The sequence below is a fragment of the Crassostrea angulata genome, chromosome 7 (genome assembly GCF_025612915.1).
Source record: "Crassostrea angulata isolate pt1a10 chromosome 7, ASM2561291v2, whole genome shotgun sequence".
Classification (NCBI taxonomy): domain Eukaryota; kingdom Metazoa; phylum Mollusca; class Bivalvia; order Ostreida; family Ostreidae; genus Magallana; species Magallana angulata.
Genome location: NC_069117.1, coordinates 54539452 through 54562604, shown reverse-complemented (window position 1 = coordinate 54562604; position 23153 = coordinate 54539452). Strand labels below are relative to the sequence as shown.

At 33.8% G+C, this 23153-nt stretch overlaps 4 protein-coding genes across 5 annotated transcripts; 2 read left to right on the top strand and 2 right to left on the bottom strand.

The window, feature by feature from the left end:
• Window positions 1–2484: 2484 nt before the first annotated feature.
• On the bottom strand, window positions 2485–3640 carry LOC128155291 (uncharacterized). Its single transcript, XM_052816925.1, has 3 exons — window positions 3494–3640; window positions 3177–3273; window positions 2485–2793 (listed from the first exon to the last, which is right to left on the bottom strand). Exons 1-3 carry the CDS (start codon window positions 3582–3584, stop codon window positions 2655–2657), a joined length of 327 nt encoding a protein of 108 aa, XP_052672885.1. The 5' UTR covers window positions 3585–3640; the 3' UTR covers window positions 2485–2654.
• Window positions 3641–5678: 2038 nt separating this feature from the next.
• LOC128155288 (phosphatidylinositol 3,4,5-trisphosphate 3-phosphatase TPTE2-like) lies at window positions 5679–11447 on the top strand. Of its 2 annotated transcripts, none has more exons than XM_052816923.1 (15): window positions 5679–5836; window positions 6343–6607; window positions 6855–7064; window positions 7373–7480; window positions 7635–7801; window positions 8707–8771; window positions 8902–8962; window positions 9120–9201; window positions 9301–9451; window positions 9547–9627; window positions 9901–10006; window positions 10095–10192; window positions 10514–10603; window positions 10869–10942; window positions 11054–11447. In XM_052816923.1, the coding sequence occupies exons 2-15, from the start codon at window positions 6369–6371 to the stop codon at window positions 11157–11159; spliced, it is 1638 nt and encodes a 545-aa protein (XP_052672883.1). In that variant the 5' UTR covers window positions 5679–5836; window positions 6343–6368; the 3' UTR covers window positions 11160–11447. The 2 variants fall into 2 exon arrangements, with proteins under 2 accessions (XP_052672883.1, XP_052672882.1); XM_052816922.1 differs by lacking the exon at window positions 5679–5836 and adding an exon at window positions 5843–6014.
• LOC128155289 (metallophosphoesterase MPPED2-like) lies at window positions 11196–15360 on the bottom strand. The gene is made up of 5 exons (XM_052816924.1): window positions 15005–15360; window positions 14540–14774; window positions 14148–14263; window positions 12798–12908; window positions 11196–12482 (listed from the first exon to the last, which is right to left on the bottom strand). The coding sequence occupies exons 1-5, from the start codon at window positions 15354–15356 to the stop codon at window positions 12316–12318; spliced, it is 981 nt and encodes a 326-aa protein (XP_052672884.1). The 5' UTR covers window positions 15357–15360; the 3' UTR covers window positions 11196–12315.
• A 2070-nt stretch (window positions 15361–17430) lies between these two features.
• Window positions 17431–21742, top strand: LOC128192501 (vesicle-associated membrane protein 7-like). The gene is made up of 8 exons (XM_052865232.1): window positions 17431–17655; window positions 18048–18105; window positions 18438–18487; window positions 18748–18835; window positions 19133–19223; window positions 19809–19876; window positions 20249–20341; window positions 20699–21742. Exons 1-8 carry the CDS (start codon window positions 17510–17512, stop codon window positions 20765–20767), a joined length of 663 nt encoding a protein of 220 aa, XP_052721192.1. The 5' UTR covers window positions 17431–17509; the 3' UTR covers window positions 20768–21742.
• Window positions 21743–23153: the final 1411 nt, after the last annotated feature.

Sequence of the window (23153 nt, the reverse complement as noted above, 5' to 3'; positions counted from 1 at the left end):
TTCTGACAACACAGCGGATGTATTAATTTGGGCAAGATATGATTCAATTTCATTTAGCGGTATATCTTTTGAGGAATAAAGATTTTCATAGAACTTACATAGTTCATTTAAAATATCGTTAGTCTTTACAAAGGTCGATCCTGTATTGCTAACTTTACTTATAACATTTTTTGATTGATGCTTATTTTCAAGTCTTAAGAAGTAGGATGAATTTTTTTCTCCCTCGTCAATCCATTTGGCCCTTGACCTTATTTGTGCTCCTTTTGATTTAATTTCATATAATGTGTCTAATTCATTCTCTAATTCTTTTTTCCGTATCATATTAATATTTAAATGATGTTGATGTTCTATTTGCTCTAATTCACTCTCGATAAATTGTATTTTCCGTTTCATATTTTTGCTTTTTTCTGTACAATAACTAATACTTAAATTTTTAACTTTAAGTTTGATCAATTCCCATTTAGTTTTTGGATTCATCTCTAGCTTAATATCATCTGGTAAATTCAATAAAAAATCGTAAACACTTTTACGGTAAACAGCACTGCAGTTTATGAAGTGGCCATGTCTCGCTTTGAATGTACTACGTAATGAACATGAAACTAGTCTTCTAACATACAAAAGGACAAAACATCATACGGTTCCAAAATATTACACTAAATCTTTGGTGAAAGAATCTGCAGCTGGTATTGGAATGGAATATGACTCGTTATCAGTTTGTTTGTTCAACCCCTTGTCTTGTCAAATTGTGAACTTTAAAATTATACTTCGTGTGAGTAATTACAATTTACCGGAATACAATATGCAAGCATTATTTTTGCGCTTACACTCATCTGAATGTACTATTTAAGATAAAACAAAGTATCAAATACTTACTAAACTCAAAACAATAATTGGAGAAGAAAGTTGCATGTATTAAAGATTGTCCATGCTGGTCACACAGACAATCTTAATATTGTTGTTTAAAGCAATATGAGCTGCAATTTTCATGCTGAAATTCTTTATTTAACGAAAATGTTATTTTCTACTAAAATGACAAAAATAAACATGATTTTTTAATTTCTGTTAGCCTTATTTTTGTGGGAAAAGCCGATAAAAAAACATTAAAAGAAGCAATATTGAATTATTGTCGTCCTATACAAAAATTGAATTGCTATATATATTCCTTAGAAGATAAACCTTTCTTCCGACAAAAATTTATGATTTTTTTCAATTCTTTTTTATCGTAAAAGTTTAAGATACATGCAGACTTAGCATTCCAGCATGTTTTTGCAGCAAAATAAAATTCTAAAAAATACAGCTCAGATTGCTTTAATCATGCGTATGATTCTTGCCTCAGTGATATACATATGCCCCTTTGGACATTGGTGTTAGGATTAAAAAATCGTATGCACAAATCAGAAACGCCAACTTTAGTACAGTCATTGTCTTTGACAAAATCCCTTTATACATATACATGTACATAGACTACAGTTTGTAAAACCACAACATTTAAAGTTGAATTACAAAAATGATGCATTGTAAGCATTTCCCAAATTACAAAACAATTATAAGTACCTTCAATTCAATTCTTGCATATAGTAAATGCTCTTTTGGACATTGGTATGAGAAAACCATTGATTAATGAACAACTTTATGAGAAATGCTGCTTTATGAGAAATTCTGTAATGCATGCACTATTATGACTGCGAATTCCTATCGAACATCAGCTCTGCGTATAGTAGACATGGTCGTTTACAAGACGATATAGTGATGTATGTCACAAGGGAGTATGTGACGAGTTAACGGCGTAATCTCGTGCAATTATCAAAACTTACAAAATGTGAGATGTTAGGTCTTTTTTTGGTATGATTTACCTAAGAATCCCCTGCTTTGTCTAATTTATGATACTTGTATTTACAACCATAGCTAGTCCATAATATTGATGCAGTTTTCTCGCATACATATTATGTACGATATAGGTTTATATAACAAGTTTCATTGTGCATCTTCCAACTTCTGAAGTGTTTCTTGTCTCTCTTTCTACTGGAGACAAAAATCGCTCTGAATTCGTAAGTTATCTTTAGACGTATAATTTTTCTTCTATAAGTCTATAAAAAAATGCAATCTACTTCAAAATAGTAATCCGTATTCTTCTTTGATTTCCTTACGTTTTCAATTGTTATGCAGTTTAACAAGAGATAAGAAACAACTAATGAATTTGATCAAATCTACATGTTAAGGAATCTAGGCCTGGACTGTGAAATTCGATTTCCTGCTATAGATTGTACAGGTATATTCCGTTTTATTTTCATATCGATTTGAGAACTTGATCTTTTATTGAAAGGCAACTTGTCGTTACTGTTGATGTGTGCTGTCGGTGTAACAGGTGCTTGTCTTCTTTTCTAAAATAGGCAGGTATTGACAAAGGTCAGACGCGTCCTCACCAAAAACGTAGTAAGCACAACGCCACTGAGCTCACTTACTGGTAAGCTATTACTAGTATTACATACAAAACAACTTTCAGTTATACACGAATATCTTTATTATGTATGTAATGTTTTACTTTACGATGATGCTTGTGTTGAACAGCTTCACAGCAAAAAAGTATAAAAAGGATCAAATGACACTCATACAACACACTCAAACAATGATTAAAAAGAGGAATTTTTAGTTTCCTATTTGCCTAGTATGTCGTATTTGGTGTGGTTGAAATGTGGATCTCCAACGCAAACGAGTGATGGGCAACAGTTCGGATAGTGGGCGTGCGTGTTCGATTCGTGGTAACAGTGCTCAGCGGGGGCCAGTACCCCACACCTAAAAAAATTAGCATTTAAACAATTTCTTATCTATAGTATCCCACACCTGAAAAGTTGTTACACGTTAAGAAGACCATAAAGTGACAGCTTGCACATATATTCAAAATCAAGGAATTAACTATAATTTTATTTTAAATATTCAACCACTGTCTTTTGTATAAGTTGAAGTCTTTATTATTGGGAAAAGCCAACATGACAAACTAACATTAACACAGAACACCAAATACCTATATTTTTTTATTGACAGCAATTACCGTTTGCAAAAATTTAAGCATGTGAAGATAGAAGTTAATCAAAAGATAGGTCACCTTTTTACTTTTATGATTTTATTATTATACAATATATTGTCTGCATATATTTGGAATGTTAATTGGTTCTTACGACACACATCCCCAGCTATCGACATGACAGGAACACTCTCCACAGGAGCCACCCCAGGCCCAGGTGTCTCCTTCCTTGTGTCCATCTGGGCATTCCCCTAACATTGGGATAAAAAAAGTGATATGTAAGCAACATTTCTTCACAACTTCTTTTATACTTACCTATACAGGATATCAAAGAAGGCTCAAAACAACTCTTGTGTTTGAAACCATTTACTTTGTAAACTGACACAAAATGGTTACCGTGCACGTGGTCTGACGTATGCATTTTTTCTCAATATTTCAAAGACTACAAAATCATTTATTGTGACATCGTACCTATATTGATAAATGCTGCCCCTTTGAACATTGGAATAAGGATAATTAAGCCATATGCACTAATAAGTAACGCCAACTTCAGTACGTCCATTGTCTTTGACAAAGTCTCTCCAAAATACTAACTATAGTTTAAGATAAGGTACAAGTACTTATAGGTTAAAATACTTAAGTCACGTGTTATCTTTTTTCTGTCGTTCCACGTAGCAAAATCGACAAATAATTTACAATTATAAATACGTTGATATTGTTTATAAACATTTTACAACCAAAAATTTGTGACCTAGTATTTCAGCTATGAATCCTGTGTTTGATTTGGTTATCTTTTCATATTTCTGGACACATTACAACAATCGTTCGTCACCGTTGAAATGTAACGATCTGAAATGATTTTGTAGTCCTATTCATATTTTTTTGGCGTTGGCTCTCATTCCCTCATTAAGTCAACATACCAGTCTTTAAAGGAGTTTCCGCAAAGTAGTTCTCTCTTTATCTGTCTTTCCCTCTCCATCTCTCTCTTCTCCTACTTCTATTTCTTTAGTTCTCGTTTATGGTTTTAAGTTACCATTTCCTCCTGCTAAAACTAATCGTTCTGCTTATCGTTTTATGTTCATTTTTTATAATATATAGAAAGCATCGCATTTAAACGTTATGCTCAGAGAGTGTTCTTGTTGCATTGGTCATAAACTCTCGAAATACTCATTTTTTCCTCGTTGTTTACTAGTAACTACATATAGCAGGGATTGGCTCTCGAAATTGTAATATAGGTTCTGCTTTAATTTCATTCAAAAACTCACTGATTGCAAAAAATGTACACGTACATGCATTTACCACTTAACCACAGAAGTATAACGACACTTCATACATATGTGTAGTCTACGTCATAATATGAGGCACGTGCTAAACGTGTTTGAAGGAAAGTACTCAAGTACGTAAGTACGTGTACATGTTGTATTCACTTGCTGTTTTTTTTAAACTGATATTCTAGATTTCTTCATGTCTGTTTAATCTATTAGAAAAGAATGTAGTGATATTCGACATAGCCGTTATGTTATATATGAAATGGCCACAGTGAAAGTTGAATCTGTAGGAACTGTATATATAGACTCGTTTACGAAACGGCACCGTTATGAATATTGAAAACGGGTTGGGGAAAGGGGGATGGACAGGTGACTGGGCAAAGACTGCCATCTATAAATCCCCAACAATCGAATGTATTTCTATTTTCTAATTCTCATGGGTAATTTATTTTCATTCTTGTTAATTTTCACTGACTAGTTTCGGTATCGAATTCAACTATTGATTTTTTGGGCTTTTTATTTCAAATATAATTTTTGTTTGATTAATTAAAATGAGATTCTTTGAAACTGGGCCAGAGTAAAAACAGCCCTCCCGTCTTCATCTTAAAATATACACACACGTGTACCCTCTTTTTACGAGATCAAAACGATATAGTTTGCATGCCTTTTGTATCATTCCTCTATTAATTTTATTTGTGAGAAAATTGCAGCATGACGATCCGGTGTGTTTGATGTACGTGTACTTGATCTAAAAAGCTGGACAGATGTGACAAAATATTGCTAAAATAACATGTGTATATATAGATTGTAAAACTAACAGATCAGAAAACATTTTGGCAGAGTTTATAAACAACTGTCATGTACCAATTTAGATTCTTAAATTGTTTGAAATAGTCAAATTTTAACTTTTGAAAATACAGCGACACAAAGTGCTTGCTTTATTTATCTGAATACTACTGAATACATGGTTCTGCTGCATTCTACCACGGAAGTCAATAATTTCATTTATTCATCGATTTATTCTCAAGAGAATCCTATTCGATCTGCAAAAAAACAGGACTACAAAAACGATTTGCTTCAACTGTATTGAACAAAGGCTTATACCCTCTTAGTTTTATTCTAATTATACTATGTTTTTTTTTATTTTCATTACAAACACAAAAAGCCTGCAATATCTTAGTACTTATACAATATAATTTATTTTATAATTTAGTAACATCTGTAGATATTTATGACAGGTTGAATGTTATATATTGAAAGACGTTAATTAAAGGATGTCATTTTTAAATATATCTTACGTAAGTATTTTGTTATTGTTTGGCAATTGCACAATACCCGTTTAAATTTACAACATCCCCATTCATAATATATTAATGCGTACAGAAGGGTTTTAATCCGTTGTTTTCCGTCAGTAACCTATTGTGAACCTTTTTTGAGCAGTGAATCGATAGACATTCAAAGTAAGCCAGAAGATCCACACGGCTGGATATAGATCCGCCCCCAGATCGGTCGCTATTAAAGAGAAAGCTGTGACCCCCTGGCACAGGTATGTTTTGATAGGTCATGGTAGAGTTTTTACTGCACGTTAACAGGTTAATGCTTCGGTAGGCGAACTCGTCTGCGGGGCCAGAAAGCATGTGTTTATTATTGTAACAACCCGCATTTATACAATGTTTCACACGAGCGTGTGTTACGGGCGTTGGACTAACTACAGCTAATGTCGGGTACGTACATTACTTTTTCTGCCATTCTTAATGAAAGGCCGTCCTTTCAGTCGGATTGGTGAATTAACTGGTTGTTATGTCATGAGAATAAACTGTGTTAATTAAAACTGCTCTATATTCCTCGAACAGCGTAATCAAATATCTATCAGTTAATGCACATCTCTGGTGTTTTGTTATTGTCCGACTGATCGGTAAAAAACAATGACGATAAATCTATAAAGTATGTGTCATTGTGGGCTCCAAACATGTTTGTGCTGTAATGTAATGGAATCAGATCGATTCTTGTGCCTCCTTCGTATTCATCCAACTGAAATGTTTATTGTGGTAGTACACTGACCGGTGAATAAAGTGAGAATGGACCAGCCCAGTAAAACAGACGGGGGCAGTGAAGTGATAGGAATGGACTATGATTCCGTGAGTCAGAACAACGACATCGACGACGAGAGCGGGGAGAGGTTCCGCTTCCTGCAGCTGAAAATAGAGGACGACAACATCAGTGTGTGCAGCAGACGAAGCGAGCACCCTCCTGACCTACATATCAGGGAGGATGACGAACACCACACGCACACGGTGGTCCCCAAAACCAAACTACAGTAAGTGGTTCGTCTCAAATGTTAGAAAAGGGTTAGTTAAAAGGCCTCTAATAGTTTACTGGAATTACATTAAATGTTAAACAGATATTACAGTTATCAGACCTTGTGAAATTGTTTCGGAAAGGTATCAGCAAAGTGATGCAAAATTTGCATTTATACATTAAAAACATCGGATAAGTTTGTTGATTTGAAAGGGACTTTGCAGTTACACATAAATGTTCTGATATTTGATATGTTATATTTTCAGGAAGGCCCAGTTCCTTGTGAAGTCTGTGATTGAGCACGTGCTTTTCCGCGTCTTCACGGTGCTTCTGATCTTGGTTGACGTCACGTTGGTCGTGGTTGACATCAGCGTCACTGACCTCAGTAACGAGACGTCACACAACATCAATCTAGTGTCACGCATCATCGTCACGTATTTCCTCATCGAGATAGGGTTTAGGATTTTTTATCGCGGGTGAGCGCTTATTCTATTTGACGTACGTCTGCTTTTATTTATTATATAGATTTTTTTTCTTTAATTTCAAGAACCTCAAAACATTTTCAAGAACAAAAGTTCAACATGTACGCACCATGATATAAACGTTCATTGCTGTGTTGAGCAATCAAAATAAATTTCACTCTTCTGTGTATCTTATTATCTCTTAATCTATGACTACCATCTGCAAATGCAAATTCCAAGCACCATGGCTCGCCCATTACCAATGAGTCAGTTTAATGATGTCGATGGGTTTACTCTAACAAATTGTTTTCTGTTTTTCGCAGAAAAGAGTTCTTTAAGAGTTGCTTAGATGTGACAGACTTGGTTGTCGTCTTGGCAACGTTCATTTTAGATTTCGTTCTTGGTTTCCTGGCCGAGGTCAATTACGGAAGGTATATACAATACTTTTTATCAACATGACAAAGACGTAAATAATACTAGCCAATATGTTTTTGATTTTTACCAAACAAAAACATTACTTTAAAAATATTTGAAAACAAAATGTCCATTTTCTTCGACAAATAACATTGATTCATGAATTCGCAGGCTGGGGGTTATCGGGCGAGCGTTGAGAGTTATTAGAATCGGGAGGAGTGTAGTCATAATGGTGCAGCAATACCGTCACATGACGCAGGCAGCAAGAAAAACCGTGTCACAGAACAAACGTAGATACCAAAAAGACGGATTTGACCTCGACTTATGCTACATAACAAGTAAGAATGGAACATTGCGATGAGTCTCTTGACATCTTAAGATGTAAGATCGATCTCGCTTGCAGACACAACGCATCCATCTTTCTTTGGCCAGTTTACTGATAATCTTTACAACTAGGGTTTAGAAGGAATTTCGGTACAAACTATTGATTGATTCGTGAACATATTAGAAGGAAATTGCGTTTTCCATGAGACTCGTTTATAATTAATAATCCCGTCTGTCATGACACAATGTGAGTTAAACTCCCGGGAGGACACTCGTGTAGCTAAGTCTAACTGAATTGCTGATGGCTGGGCGGTAATCGACACAACTGGTGTTCAATTAAACATGAGAAATAACGAATGACCAATTGATACAACAACAACTGGATTGCCAGCGACTTGTATATATACAATCGGGTGCAGCAATCGATGAAATACTAGTAACATACTAGTGATTAGGTCATGTTCTATTTTTTATCCTGTGTAATGCTCCTAACTTTTCATTTTTTGACCCGAGTACGCATTCAGAATAGACATTGAGGATAAAACCAGATTTGGCAATAATGATTTGATAAAATAAAATAAATGCAACAAATATCGGTCAATTTGATCAAAGAAATGCAACGTTATGTCGATTTGTTTTCTGAAAGTTATCGTACATAAAAGATCACAGGAATTCGCTAGATTATATTCGAATATATTTATTTTGATCATCAAATAATTTGGTAGTTGGGGATATATTTCCTTTTAAACTTACAGTAATTTAACTCTGTCTACCAAGTAGATGTATCGAACACGTCCATTTAAAATACCATGACAGAAAAACAAAACGGATGCTCTTATAAGATCTGTATATAATATGTATAGATTGTAGGGTAAACACTTGTCTATTTCCTTGTAGTCAGTATGGTTTTTTTTTTCAGAGAGAGTGATCGCCATGTCATTTCCATCGTCTGGGGTCAGCGGAATGTACAGAAATCCTATTCAAGTAAGTCATCCACTGGTTCAGTCGTCTTTATATAAAGTCGACTGCATACCATCTCAATACATTGACATGTATACGACTAACGGAACATGGATAAACTAGTGAAAGTTTCTACACATTTACTCTATTTCAGGAAGTTGCGCGGTTTCTAGATGCTAAACACGAAGGCAGCTACCTTATATTTGATTTATGCAGTAGGTCATCATAACGACTTTATGAATGATTTGGCTTTGTATTGGTAAATGACTGAGGACAGAAATGGATACTACATGTATCTTAATCATTTTACAGCACTCGTTAAATCAGGTTTAGGGTTGACCAAAGTAATTTATCCTTACTACTTTTTTGCAGGTGAACGAAATTATGATGCTTCCATTTTTCATGGCAGAGTAGAGAGAGTTTTTATCGATGATCATAATGTGCCTTCCATAAGGTAAGCTGTTGAAAATAATATACAACCTGTTTTCTGCATCAACATTCCAACAAGTGGAGCAAACAAATATAAAAAACCTACATCTTTATTGAACCACAGAGATATGATTGATTTCTGCATCAAAGTCCGAAAATGGTTGTCAGAAAAAGAAGATAACGTGATTGCTGTTCATTGCAAAGGCGGGAAAGGGCGCACGGGAACGATGATTTGCACGTGGCTTGTAGACTGTGACATGTTCACAGAGGCGGAGGTAGGTACACGCAGTGTATATCATGATACAATGGAGCGTTCTGAAGATTTATAATTTATACTATCTTCTAAAGCAAAGAATTTGTGTCTTGTCAGGAAAGCCTTGTATATTTTGGTGACAGAAGAACAGATCTTGATAAAGGGAAAACCTTCCAAGGTGTCGAAACACCGAGCCAGGTGGGAAAATCAATTTTATGAAAAGACATGCCATTTATTAATCGTAATTTATTTGCTATGCAATTTTGGGTATCATTTGAGAAGATTTGGATTAAAAATATAAAATACACAAATAAAAGTTTTGGGTTTGGTTTAAGTAGGTTTTTGCGGTCTTGTCGAATGGCTGCATTCATTAGTTTGAATCGAACGTAGTCCCTTCCGAAACGATATAAAACAGACTAATATCTCCGTTAAGATTTCGGATAACTGATTCTTATCTTTCCTCCTTTGTAGAGTCGTTACGTTGGTTACTATGAAAAAATCGTGAAGAATTTGGATGGCGAAGCGCCACCGGTCGTAAAGCTGAAACTGAAGTCTATTCGGATCACAGGAATTCACAGTAAGTTCGCCGCGCTAGCCGGAGCATGAGACTTCGTGTTTGCTTCACTGGCTTTGGGTCAGTTTTCATTTTTTCACCTTTTTTTCAGCCGTGGGGAATGGAGACGGCAGTGACCTGAAGTTAGATATATATCTTCAGAAGACGAACATTTTCTCTTGTAAGCTCGGGAAAAAGGACAAGTGCGAGGTAATGACCGGAACGGCGTGTCTGCACACAGCTGTTATTACGTCTATCACGTCGATTTTTTCCCTTGGAGACAGATAATCTGGATTAATTGAATTTATCCGTTATGATATGTCATAATTTACCGCGACTTATCCGAGTTGCTTTGTCACATGATACGCGAATCTCTTTAACTAGGAAACACCGAGATATGAAATATGAATAAATGGACTTTTGTAGGTGGAGTTCACACATCTCTTTAATTAGGAAACGTTTGTTAACATGTCTTATAATTAATAACAGGTTGCACGGAGGTATGAAATTCGATTTAATGGATTTTTGTAGGTGGAGTTCTCCAAGGAGAAAGACGTGGTGGAAGTGTCACCGACCGAGGAGGTGGTGCTGTATGACGATGTGAAGGTCAAATTTAACTCGGTGAGTGGACGAAATTTGGGGGAGGGGGGGGGTCTTGAATATCGGACGGACCTTTTCAGATCTAAAGACTGAAATATTTTCATCCCATATAATCAGATACATGGGTGCCTCGTCGTCTCTAACCACGGTCAATATGTACGATCCGCTCTTATCTCTTGCGACATGACTATATGCGGCCTACAGACCGTGGCATGAGACATCGATGGGGATTTCATAAGATATACATATAAAATTGTCGGCTAATTTGATTTCTATTGAATTTCAGAACAAAATACCAAAGGGATACGATGGTTGTGCTTTTTACTTCTGGTTCCACACCTACTTTGTTGAAAACAACAGGTTCGTGTCATCTCACCTCTCGCTTGTTTGTTTAGTAAAGTGTTGAGCGTACAGTTTATTTATTAGGGCGTGTACATTTGATAAATCTGATAACATCGATTGCTTTTACAGGTTGTTAATACCCAGGGATGAACTTGATAATCCACACAAGAAGAAAACGCACAAGATATTTACTGACGATTTCTCCGTGGAAATGGTTTTTGAACCTTGTTCCTGACATCTTTTACCAGAGTTATTTCTTTTATTCTCAGACTTTTTACATAATTATATTTTTTACCCTGCCATGCCATTCCACATTTAAAATGAATAAGTCTATATCAAAACTTTACATATATCAAAATATCTCAATTTACTTGTAATTTTGATATAAATGATCCCTTTTTCGTTCCTGTGGTGTTTATTGCTCAATTTATATGACGTTTATTTTTTACGTATACAAATTTTGAGGCTTTTAGCATTAAGAGCCCTGATATAATTGAGAGAATAAACATCGATATTTTACAATCAGACTTGTTGACTCCTTATTACACTAGAGGCCCGTGGGCCACACCACTCACTTGAGCCTGATCTTACTCTGCTCAAACTCGGACACTAATAACCCAATTTAATTAAAATTAGATGTTAGATCTGCTCACCTACTCGTTAATTTTAATTAGATTGCTAACAACCAAGAAGCTTGACGATATCAATGACATTCATAAATGATTCATATTTCATTGTGCTATGTCTTCAAAATAAGGATGAAAACTTCCTATACTAGTTTAAAAGGAAATCCAGGAAAAGTGGGTTTTAAGACAATTCTTTAAATGTACACTATTTGCCATTTTTCTGAAACCAAACGGTCATGTTGAGGCAAACGTATTCTGTAGAATATCAGTTTAAGTTTATTTCCTATTTATCTCCACTTGGAAGCCTGGACCAATAGTTGAACAAGCTTAAAATCTCTTTATCCAATTACCGGTAGCTTTTTTCCAATTTTGATGTTTTGAAGAAGAAATAAAAACTTCAAAGACTGATAGTGGACATAAACTTGATAGGGGTTTCAGCCACAGGCACTTGTTACGTAGAGTAGGTTTAATCACTGTTTAAAACAATGACACAAGCGCCCTAAATTCATAACAGAAAGAGAGATAACTCCAATTGCAAATGAAAGTTGTGTATAAATTTATTAAATCCAATGTAAAATATACATATATTAGAAACAGTAATATAAATTAGAATAATGCTTTGCTTAACAACATAATAAATAACAATTCAACGGTACTATGTTGATATAAAAACATAATTTGGGTGCAATTAAGATAAAGAAAAGTTCATTATTAATGGTAGTAAATATGATATGATTCTAACTCTCTGGTTATTACAGAGTTTGGTTAATTTTTCTGACTGGCTTTCTGTATGCTTCCTATGACCTCATCCTTTGTGTGGCCCGGTGGGAGGGGGAAGTCGAACACTACTGGGGGGTGGGTCGGCTTGTACTCCAGGGTACAGGTAGAGGCATTAATGTAAGTGGTGATGCCGTCACTGGTACAGCCGTAATCTGTTAAAAATAGAAACGTGTTAAATTCACTAACTGAAGGAACAGGCAGATTCAGGATAAGCCTCCCTGAGGAGTATGTGTTATATGTAGAATGTTTATCTCACATCAAGATATTGTGGGGTACATTTCATATTTAAACAATAAATTCCATGTAAAGCAAGTGTGGTGTAAATGTTATATTTTAATTCCATGTAAAGAAAGTGGGGGGTACTCGTTCAATGTATGTATTATTTTGTATTGATTTTCACTGATGCAGGCCTCATATGCCTTTTCCTCTTTCAACTTTACAATTATCTATGAACTATTATTTTGTACCTTCGTGGATATGTCCAAACACATGGTACTTGGGCTGAACTCGCTGCTGTATTGTATTGAGGAGATCCACACATCCAGCTCTTATTCCATCAAAGCATTTGTCTCCGTGGCCTACAATTTCAATATTTCATGATTAGGCTAACAAAAATAAATCCAAGTTTCTCTTGCCAAAAAAAATCAATTACAATGCGACAGACATGCATTTTATTTTTAAGCATATAGTTAAGAGTTGCAAAGGGGAATAACTAAATTTTTATAGTTTACAGGTAACTAAAATTTAAAATTGAGTTATTCTCAATTCAATACTAGTATTGAAAAAATTAAAGAAACACAAAATTAATTCCATGGCCTAAATAATTTCCTTTACTTCAATCACTGTCAACCAGATTCCATTTTTTTTTTTTAAAAAGATAGAGATATTGCTTTTATTGATAACATATTTTGCCCCCGTTTCCCAAACTTCTCAAAGATCTCACAAATATAAGATGGATTTGAAATCTAAGCTTCTAGTAATCTCTAAATTGCTTCCAGAATAAAGAATCTAAAATACTGTATACAGGGAAATATTCCCCCCGATTTATTTTCGCCCGTCACCCTTTTTTGGTCAGTGGGCCGTTTTTAGACTGGGCGAATTCAAAACAGTTTTTTTATGGTAATTAATGTGTTAAGGTGGATTAACATACCTGAAAATAGTCACTAAAATTAACAGTAAATTATTTGATTATGAAAGATATAATATAAATAAATGTACCTATATGTCAAATAAAGCGAAAAAATTTGCAGTTTGAGGATGAAAAATGAATATCTAAAATATTAAATTCAGTAAGTAACAACAGAACCCCATGCAAGATTCAAATTTGGTATGTATGGATCATAAGCCCAACACTTTATCCACTCGGCTTTGGAGTAAGTTACATGTTACCGACGATAAAATCCTTTTAATAAAACGAAATGTTTCGATCAGAGGTCAGCCATTTTGTGATGATGTGTTATTCCACCTTAATTTGAAAGAGTATCTAACACAGGGTAAATTCAAGACTAGGAGAAACTGCTTGCAAGTGTAGAAGGGCGATATAAACAGTGCCGAAATAACCCTGTGTACAATACCATTTATTTGAGGTGATATATATGTACATTGTATCCCCTCACAATCTATTCCTCCCAACAATGAGTTAGGGGGGCTGAGTCTAGCAGTCTTGTAGTACTGGACAACTGACTAAATATCAGGGCTAGCATGATGTCATAAACATCATTAGACACCTGAATATGATGTTGGTTGGGTATTCATCGGTAAATGAATAGTTTTGTTTTTTTTGATTCGACTTAACAATTATGAAAACGATGTTATACCTAAAGGTGGTCCATGTGTTATCAAGATGTCTGTATCACAGGGAATCAGATTCCACTTGTCTAAACACGGCTTTCCTCTTTCTAAGTTGAACCCCCAGTCACAGAAAACTGGCTGCCTGTCAAATCAAGGTAAAAGCATTTATTATATTTAATGATTTATACATGAGTATCAAATGAACATCAAATATTACTGCTATATTTATATTACATTGTTTTAATGATATGAAACTTCACTGCCAACATTTGGAAGTCACTCAACTTAGTTCCCAACTCAAAGTCTCTAAAGACAAGTCCATAACTTTGAGTTAAAACTGCAGCTTTGAGGCTTAGAATTTAGACAAGGAAAATTGAAGATGGTAGGGCCAAGTTATGTACATTTTGTAATCAGTTACCATGGAGATCCGTAGATCTTGATGCCGTACAGCTCGACCCCTGCGTCTTCTAGGTACACACAGTTTGTTAGAAGGTCTTTGACACTGCTCACTCCCTCAGAGGTCAAGTCTGACTTAACTTTCTCCACATCCAGACCAAACCTCCTCAAGTTTATATCTGTCTGCAACATCTCCTCATCAAAAGTTATGTCATGATTACCAGCAATCACTATTTTGTGTTTGTGAGGTAGTCTTCCTGAAAAAAATAATAAGATCTCCTTTGATACTTCAGGTATAATTCAAACCTTCATTTCTTTTAATGTTTTATTTCATCTCTATTTATATTGAGCTAAATTTTCCTTAAAATGTTAGTTCTGAAAATCAGAATTTACTGTCAGATTAACATAGTTCTAAAATATTGAAATACATTTCAGTAAACATTTATTATAAGCATATTCAAGTAAAGGTCATGAATCCTGGCCATACCTAAAATATCATTAAATTCCTTGACATCTGTAGGCAAGCCCACATTGCTGAAGTCCCCTGCATGTAGCAGAACATCTCCGTCTGGAATCCTATCAGCGATTATGAAAAGTTTTCTGTGCGTGTCAGATATACATACAAATCGTACACAGTCTTCTGTCACTGGACCACTTGCCGGGTCAACCAGAGTCACCCTTTTCCAGGCCTGCTTAACCTTTAACTTGTCCCATTTCTTATTTGTGTGATGTGCATCTGGGTCAGGTTTGATTTTAACCTTCCTCTTCTGTTCAGTTGTGAGAGGTTCCATTCTTGTTTCGTGCGAGATTCTAAACCTTTGCAAGATCTGTCTCAACATGGATTAATTTCATTCCTTATCCTTTTCTGAACAAAAAATAAAGCACATTGCATAAAATATATAACAGTACAGAAAATAATTATATGCTATGATTAGATCTACTAGAACTCCTGAAAGTTGCTTATAAAAAGCCTTAAAGCTGTATCAAAAAAACTCAGAAATACATGTACCTGTCTTTATCAAAATCAAAATTGTAACAAAATATTTATACTGTGGTTTCATCAATATTCGTTGAATACCAATTTTCGTGGATTTCGTTGTTTAGTTGATCCACAAAAATAAATGTTCTTTGAAGTTCAATTTTTATGAACATTTTGTATTGATAGGTACGTCATTGGCCACGAATTTATGTTTCCTTGAAACTGTTATTTTCACTTTATCCACAAAAATTGATACCCTTGAATATTAATGAAACCATAGTACATTGTATACCGGTATATCAGACATCATCTCAAAATCAAACAAAGATCCTCAAGTTGTTACACCTAAATGCTATTCCAACTAATATAATTACAATTTAACTTATTACATGATTGATGTATCTTGATAGATATATATAACTTGTATAGAAATGTTTTATTTTTAAAGATAATCAAGAAAAATAAATTCATGAGTGATGTATATAGATGACATCCCAAATTCACAAAAATAAACTAAACATTATATTGTTTCATTCTATAGTTTATGGACCATTCATAGGTATGCTCACTAGGGACGTTAAAATCTCAGCGAGATTCATCAACACTGAAAATTTTGACGGTCGTCTCTTTCTCAGAAGAGATGTCCGTCAAAAATTTCCAGTCTCAACGAATCTCAGAGGAGACGTCCGTCAAAAATTTTCAGTTTAGGGACGTTATTTTTGTAAACCATAGTTTATGCAATCGATCATCATAGTTCCTAAAGTGTAAACATGAAAACAAATTCAGAATATGCAAGTTCATTTCCATACAAACTAAGATTAGCATTAGTAAACTATTGTTTACAACAGTTAAATATAATTTTACAAATGAAAACTTTACAGTTAACATGGTTAAAGAAACATTAATTATTAGTTTAACTATTAGTTTACTGTTCGTAAACTATACATTCCATAAATCCATAAATGTTAAGTTTATTCTTGTGAATTTGGCGTGTCATAGATCAACTGTAGAGATGACTTGTTAATGTTATTACTTGAAAGTCTAATCTAAAAGTCATATTAATTAATCTATTTAAATAATCATACACATTTTTCTACGTACCTACAATTTGATATACGTTTTTACACTTTGTGAAAATGTACTAGTTACCTGTATATCCTGACTTGACCAGCTCCTGACCGCACCTGCTTCTAATTCTAGAAAGTACTCTGTTTACATGCATATGCAATAACTATTTATAGTAATTGACAGGTATTGATCAAATAATATGCATGAATGTTGCTTTTGATCAAATCTGTTGACTTTTAATGTCACTTGCTTTGCAAAACTTAATACATACAGAAACTGTGATCAAAAATTGAGAAATCTTTCATTATCGCTGATAAACGCACAATCTTTTAACATCCGGGTAGAGATCCAGTTTCACTTTGGTTTATAGAATTTCATTTCTGTTTCCGGAAAGGAGTATAGACCAAAACAAACCATCGAAATTTATTTTTATTGGCATTAACAACAAAACAAAGAAGATAGGATTGACATATTAAGTAATAAGGTGTCCATTTTTATATACTTTTCACTAGAACCATTCGTTATTAATGAGTTGCAGTACTGTAGGTAGAAATTGTACATTATGTGATAGTCATATGACTGATGATGTCATTTGCCTGGCCATGATACATTTAAAATATATTCTTCCATCGACTTTTTGGCTGAACGTTCAACGCTTTTGTAGAAATTGCTCTAGTGGAATTAATTTTCAGTGTCAGGTTGGTAAATAATTATCACCATTAGCGGTAAGCACAGTGCCCATACAGGCTGTCACTCTCAAATCCATTGCAGTTGATACATATCTGTTATCACATTTTTGAAAAAATATCTTTATATACTCACGTTTGTAATAAGGTACTATCAAAATGTTTGATTATTTTTTAGGGGATTTCAACTTGAAATTTTCTAGTGGTGAAGAAAAGGTTTTTCTGAATTTTTCATTTTTGGGGGACATCAATATTCAACATGCCAATACTTTTTGCAGTGGTATCCCGTGGTACCACTGTTCTAGCAAAGTATGCGAGTTGTGCAGGGAACTTTACTGAGGTGACAGAGCAGATACTGAGCAAGATTGGACCAGAGGATTCTAAGCTTACCTACTCACATGGAAGGTATGATCAAGAGTTGTGTCTTCATGAATGCATTCTGTGCATCTTGTTTCTTGTCACTATCCATTAATTAATGAAAATGTGCAATGCAATTATCCAAAAACATTCTGGTTGTCATACTTACACCAGCAACTAATTGATTACTGGTTTATGCAAATATGAAAATATCTATTTCTCAAAGCCAATTGCCCCATGTGACCTTATTGATAGTATACATGTACCTTTGATAAAAACTGGTAGAGTCAAGGAAACAGCTAGTTTGATGGTATTTTCAATAACAATTTACACATGATCACAGTTATTGATACAATGTACTTATTCAAAGGAACAATTCATTATTTATCATTTAATGTAAATAGTCAATGATGTTTTATATCAGAATTTTTCCTTTGCAGTTACTTGTTCCATTACATCAGTGAGGATAGGATCATCTACCTGTGTATTTCAGATGATGTAAGCTAATATAAAACATTTCAACAAGTCAAACTCCAGGACAGCTTCTTTAATTTTAAAACTTTAATTCTATTTTTAAGAACTTTTTAATTGATGCCCTATATTTTGATAAAGAAATGTTTTGATAAATTATCAAGTAACTCAACTTGCCAAATTAAAAAGAAAATCTAAGTTTGCAGGGGGTGCCTATTTTTACATTTAATATTTGATATTGTATATATGTATCAATTTATTCTGACAATGGACACAGTGGTACAAATTAATTTTGTATTAATGTTTTCATTGTTAGAATAAAATACATATTATATGCACTAAGATCCTTCTTTTCACAGGGCTTTGAAAGATCAAAAGCATTTTTGTTTTTAAATGAGGTGAAACGAAGGTAAGTTTTAAACTTGTGAGTATTTTAAAAGTTATATATTTATAAATTATGAAATAAACTTTTTGAAATTGAATTTCTTCTTGTTATTAGCTAATTAAAAAAGATAGAAAATTTTCATATTGTATGGTTATAATTATGTTTAAGTTTTAAAAAGTTTGCATTAATGGAAGATTAAACTGTATCAGTACAAGTGTTAACAACCTCAACTGTTTGATTTCAGATCTTTTATGAGAATTTTTACATGTATATTCTAATTTTAGGTTTCAGACCCAGTATGGAGTAAGAGCACAAACAGCTTTACCTTACTCAATGAACAGTGAATTTTCTAGAGTTTTGGCATCACAAATGGTAAATAATGCACAGTGCTCAAAGTTTTTCTGTCATTACTCAATGTAACATTGTATGAAATATAAGGAGTATTGCATAGTTTTAATGGTCAGTTAGTACCGGTACTGTGTCACTTTCCAAGATTTTAAACATAAGTAAGAAAAAACTTCTTAGTTAAAAATTGTTGCAAATTGTGTGAAACATCAAAGCAAAATGTATGGAAACATTTGTTTATCTTTTGCCTTTATGGATCAAACTGTGTTTAATTTTTTTTGGTTTAAGTCCTTTATTGTAAAGCTTCCAACAATTCTATTCCAGAGATATGTCACAGATAAGATGGAGCCAGACAAGGTGGAAAAGGTCCAGGGACAAGTTGATGAGCTCAAGGGGATCATGGTCAAGAACATTGGTAAGTAGTTTGTTCACTTTCACTTTCACAAGAGGATTCACTGTACCTCACCTCACAAGGCAGAATTCCAATTGAACAAAGTTTCTGTCTGACATATTATTGAAGATATATATGAATTTTATTATTAAAAGTGCATCATTGGCCTTTCAATATAAAACAATGTTAATTAGATATAATTTGGTTTGTCACTGTCAAGTTTCCTGTACCTGAACCTTCATTGAATGTGGAGGGAATTGAAATTAACTCAGAAAAGAATATTAAGCTGGAATTTTGTGTTCATGAGAACAGGATTTTTGCCATAAATGTCATGATACAAGTATTTTTAGATTTGTTTTAACACCACTCCATAATTACCTAGCCTAACATAGGTACATTTGAATATCACTTATTCACATTTTATATTATGTTTTACTCCCGTCAAGCAAAATGTATGTGAAAACATTTTCAAAGAGAGGTTGGAATAATGTACTTGATAAGCTTGAGTTTGAAACTTGGCTGACCATTCAAGATAAGGTACATGTACCTAAAACATTCAAGTTGTTTTGACTGATGAACTGGAGTAAATACAGTGCATGTATGTTGCAGATAATATTGCTGATCGAGGTGAGAAGTTAGAGCTACTAGTGGACAAGACTGAGGAATTAAATGCAAATGTAGGTCAACAAACTCTGTAGTCAACACTGAATGCTTTTCACAAACCAATGTCTTTGTAGAGTGTGAAAACGTGGGAAACATGTTATGCAAATTGTAAAAAAGAGGAAAGAAACATACTGTATTCCAGAAATAATGAATCTATCAAAAACAGAGACCAGTCATAACTTAATGTTTTAACTTTGTGTTGAAAAACTGGTATTTTTACGTACTCAGTAGAATTAAAGTCAGAGTCAAAGATTGTACATTTTGGATCCATACAAGCCAAATTGATCTAACGATGATCTAATTATTATTCTATTGGAACCAATCTTCAACCTTATTGGATTTTTAACATTAACAAAATTTTGAATCCAAATCTTTTTGTTTGCCAGGCTGTCTCCTTTAAGAAGTCAAGTCGTGGATTGGCGAGGTCATTATGGCTGAAGAACATAAAAATCACAGTCATTCTGATCGTTGTAGTCATTGTGAGTATGATTGGTGTTAATGCAGACCAAACAAAAATCTTAAGTTTCTCGGGCCGGAAAATTCATAACATTAATGTGCAGAAGGGTATTTTTTACAGAAGATTTATAAAGGGGAAGAACTCAGTTGACGTTCAGTATTTAAACCAAATTATTTATAATGGAATTATTCCCATTTTCAATATGAAAAAAAAAGTTAATCAGTTTGTCAGCATTTGACCTGGTGCTGGCACTGCAGTCCTGAGAAATAAAACAACTAAACTTTTGGGTTGGATGTTCTTCATTTAATTATCACATTTATACATTTAGGTTTATCAAAGAGACACAATGGCCATAAAAATTTCATCACATCTTTTGTAGGTAATTCTTTACTTTATTGTTTCTGCTGCATGTGGGGGATTAGACTGGCCATGCACAAAGTCCAGCTGAACAGACAGAATCCTGACCATTTTCACAATGAATCCAGTCTTTCATTTCATCCTGACTTGTGTGCCAGACAGTGATTTCACAACTTGTCAAAGCCATATATACAAAATGTGTAGCTAGTGTTCAATATTACAACCATCATTATTTTTTGGCAATACCAACCATAATTCTTGGCTGTAGGCACCCATGCATTGTATCTTCAATATTATTTTTTTTGTATCTTGCAAATACATTTATAGGGAATGGTTTACTTTTTTTTTGAAGATAGATATTTGTTAATGAAAAAGAAAAATAGAGCTATAGAATTACTTTTGTTCATCTAAATCAATTCTCTTGAAGTGCTTGAATGGGATTATAGCATCAAAGAAGAAAAACACAACTGGAAATTTCACAGATTTCATTGGTACCTTTCAAAACCTGACATTCCCAACAAATTATTAAAGTGAATCCACAAAATAGCATTTAAAAATTTTGCTCTCTCTCTCTCTCTCTCTCGAACTGAATTTTTTCCACATTACTGTAGATATCTTTATTTATAATTTATGTTGTAATTAAGTTGATATTTCAGTACAGTATGATTTTATCATTTTCAGTTATATGTGAAATACTTTATCTATAGCAAATGTTAAAAAAAGAAACACAAATTTTAAAATTTTCAAAATTGTAGAAATACTTTGAATCCTGTTAGAATTGAAGAAATGTAACAAATATTGTTCAGAGGATTTACAAGCAGATGTGCTGTAATTCACAGAAATTGTTGCAATTTTCCTCTTAAGTGTTTTGTTCCAGAAGTGTGTAAAATATGGTACTATTTAAAAATACCAAAGTAGAGGGAATCGGCAAGATAAGTGCTCTGATATGGAGTTATTTCCATCAATATTTGATAATATATTTTCTATTGTTTATGTTATATGAATTTGTTATATCTATATGAATAAAAATTAATGTCCATGTTTAAAAGTTGTTTTTTTAAGCTAGCAAGATCATTGCTGGAATCTCCTCTGATTTCTATTACTGTAAACTGAATAATCATATCAGATGTGATCTTTTTCCAGTTCAAATGATTGCATGGCTTGATAACAAATTGGGTTATTTCCCTAAATTCGAAAAAAGTGTGTTTACTATATATACACGTAACATATCTTCGCATCTTCGCTATCCAATGTCCGATTTGTATCCCCTCGAACGAAAGTCAAACGGACACTTGGTTAGCGAAGGTCGGGGTTGCATATTCGTACTAACTCTGTGTAGTAGCGCCGTTGACCTGATTGAAAATCTCCCATTTTGCGCGTAATCAAAATTCCAAAATCTCTCTCTCTCTCTCTCTCTCTCTCTCTCTCTCTCTCTCTCTCTCTCTCTCTCTCTCTCTCCGAGAGCTGTTCTATACGGTAAAGATTGACTGGAAAGAGGAAAAACATTTATATCTCAAAATGATAGTGTCCGTGGTATTCTTTTAACCCGACGTTAACCTCTTTAGTTTTCTTAAACTCGCAAAATTTAACAATAATTTCCTGTATGAACATAAAAATTTTACTAAGAATTCCGACCATAAGTGTTACGCAAACTCTAAAATGAAGGAGGCATTTAAAGGAATGAGGTGGGGAAAAAGCGAGAAGAAAGTTTGTTAAATCGTGAAAAACAGCTATCTTCGTTTTTATAGGTGATTGGTTTAGTTTGTTTGTGTGTGGTTTTTTTAATTGAACGTTTCTGACCAACTCGAGCAGCCAAACAGTTATTTTGAAGTTCACATGATAAAATAAAAACGACTGAACATTTTTATTCAGACTTCTTGTTTGAAAATATTAATTAAGTCAAAACAGAATAAAGTCTTTGGAGTTGAAAATAGTTTAAGAAATACAAGTGATCAGTGATTAAATATCCGGCGAGGATATTGCGTTGACAAAAATCACCCGGCCCCCTCCCCCCCCCCCCTTTTTTTTTTTTTTTTTTTTTTGAATCGTGAAATGAATGATTGGTTACCTTATTAGGGTTGAATGGATGTATCATATATCGGCTATATTTACCTCTATTAGACAAAATAATGATGTAGGAAAATCTCCGCACTTCAAAGCTAAATTATTGGAGTTTTTTTTATTATAAAAATTAGTTTGCCAACAATACCGTTTAAGGCAGACATGATGGTTATTATAGAACCTGGCCTAATAAAGAAACAAATTAAAAGAAATTACCCAAATTTAAGAATTTTATAGGCTAATCAAAAACGCAAATCATCGCATTTCATGATCACATCTTATTTTGACCATACAGCTATATCTAGATGTATTGTGATCACGTATTTTGGATTTTAACATTTTTAGCCGGGATCTGCTGAAAGCAGAGTCCTGGCTATAGGCAGGCAAATCAGCAATGTTACTATAAATAGCACAAA

Bases quoted from the DNA above. Each gene is read 5' to 3' on its own strand.
- LOC128155291 (XM_052816925.1), bottom strand. From the start codon at position 3,584: ATGGACGTACTGAAGTTGGCGTTACTTATTAGTGCATATGGCTTAATT. The intron at 3,274-3,493 runs GTACGATGTCAC...TCCCAATGTTAG, and splicing joins GGCAGCATTTATCAATATAG to GGGAATGCCCAGATGGACAC. The intron at 2,794-3,176 runs GTAAGAACCAAT...TAATTTTTTTAG, and splicing joins GATAGCTGGGGATGTGTGTC to GTGTGGGGTACTGGCCCCCG.
- LOC128155288 (XM_052816923.1), top strand. From the start codon at position 6,369: ATGGACCAGCCCAGTAAAACAGACGGGGGCAGTGAAGTGATAGGAATG. The intron at 7,802-8,706 runs GTAAGAATGGAA...TTTTTTTTTCAG, and splicing joins CGACTTATGCTACATAACAA to AGAGAGTGATCGCCATGTCA. The intron at 10,193-10,513 runs GTAATGACCGGA...GGATTTTTGTAG, and splicing joins GGAAAAAGGACAAGTGCGAG to GTGGAGTTCTCCAAGGAGAA.
- LOC128155289 (XM_052816924.1), bottom strand. From the start codon at position 15,356: ATGTTGAGACAGATCTTGCAAAGGTTTAGAATCTCGCACGAAACAAGA. The intron at 14,775-15,004 runs GTATGGCCAGGA...TATTTTTTTCAG, and splicing joins GGAATTTAATGATATTTTAG to GAAGACTACCTCACAAACAC. The intron at 14,264-14,539 runs GTAACTGATTAC...TTGATTTGACAG, and splicing joins AAGATCTACGGATCTCCATG to GCAGCCAGTTTTCTGTGACT.
- LOC128192501 (XM_052865232.1), top strand. From the start codon at position 17,510: ATGCCAATACTTTTTGCAGTGGTATCCCGTGGTACCACTGTTCTAGCA. The intron at 17,656-18,047 runs GTATGATCAAGA...TTTCCTTTGCAG, and splicing joins CTTACCTACTCACATGGAAG to TTACTTGTTCCATTACATCA. The intron at 18,488-18,747 runs GTAAGTTTTAAA...TTCTAATTTTAG, and splicing joins TTAAATGAGGTGAAACGAAG to GTTTCAGACCCAGTATGGAG.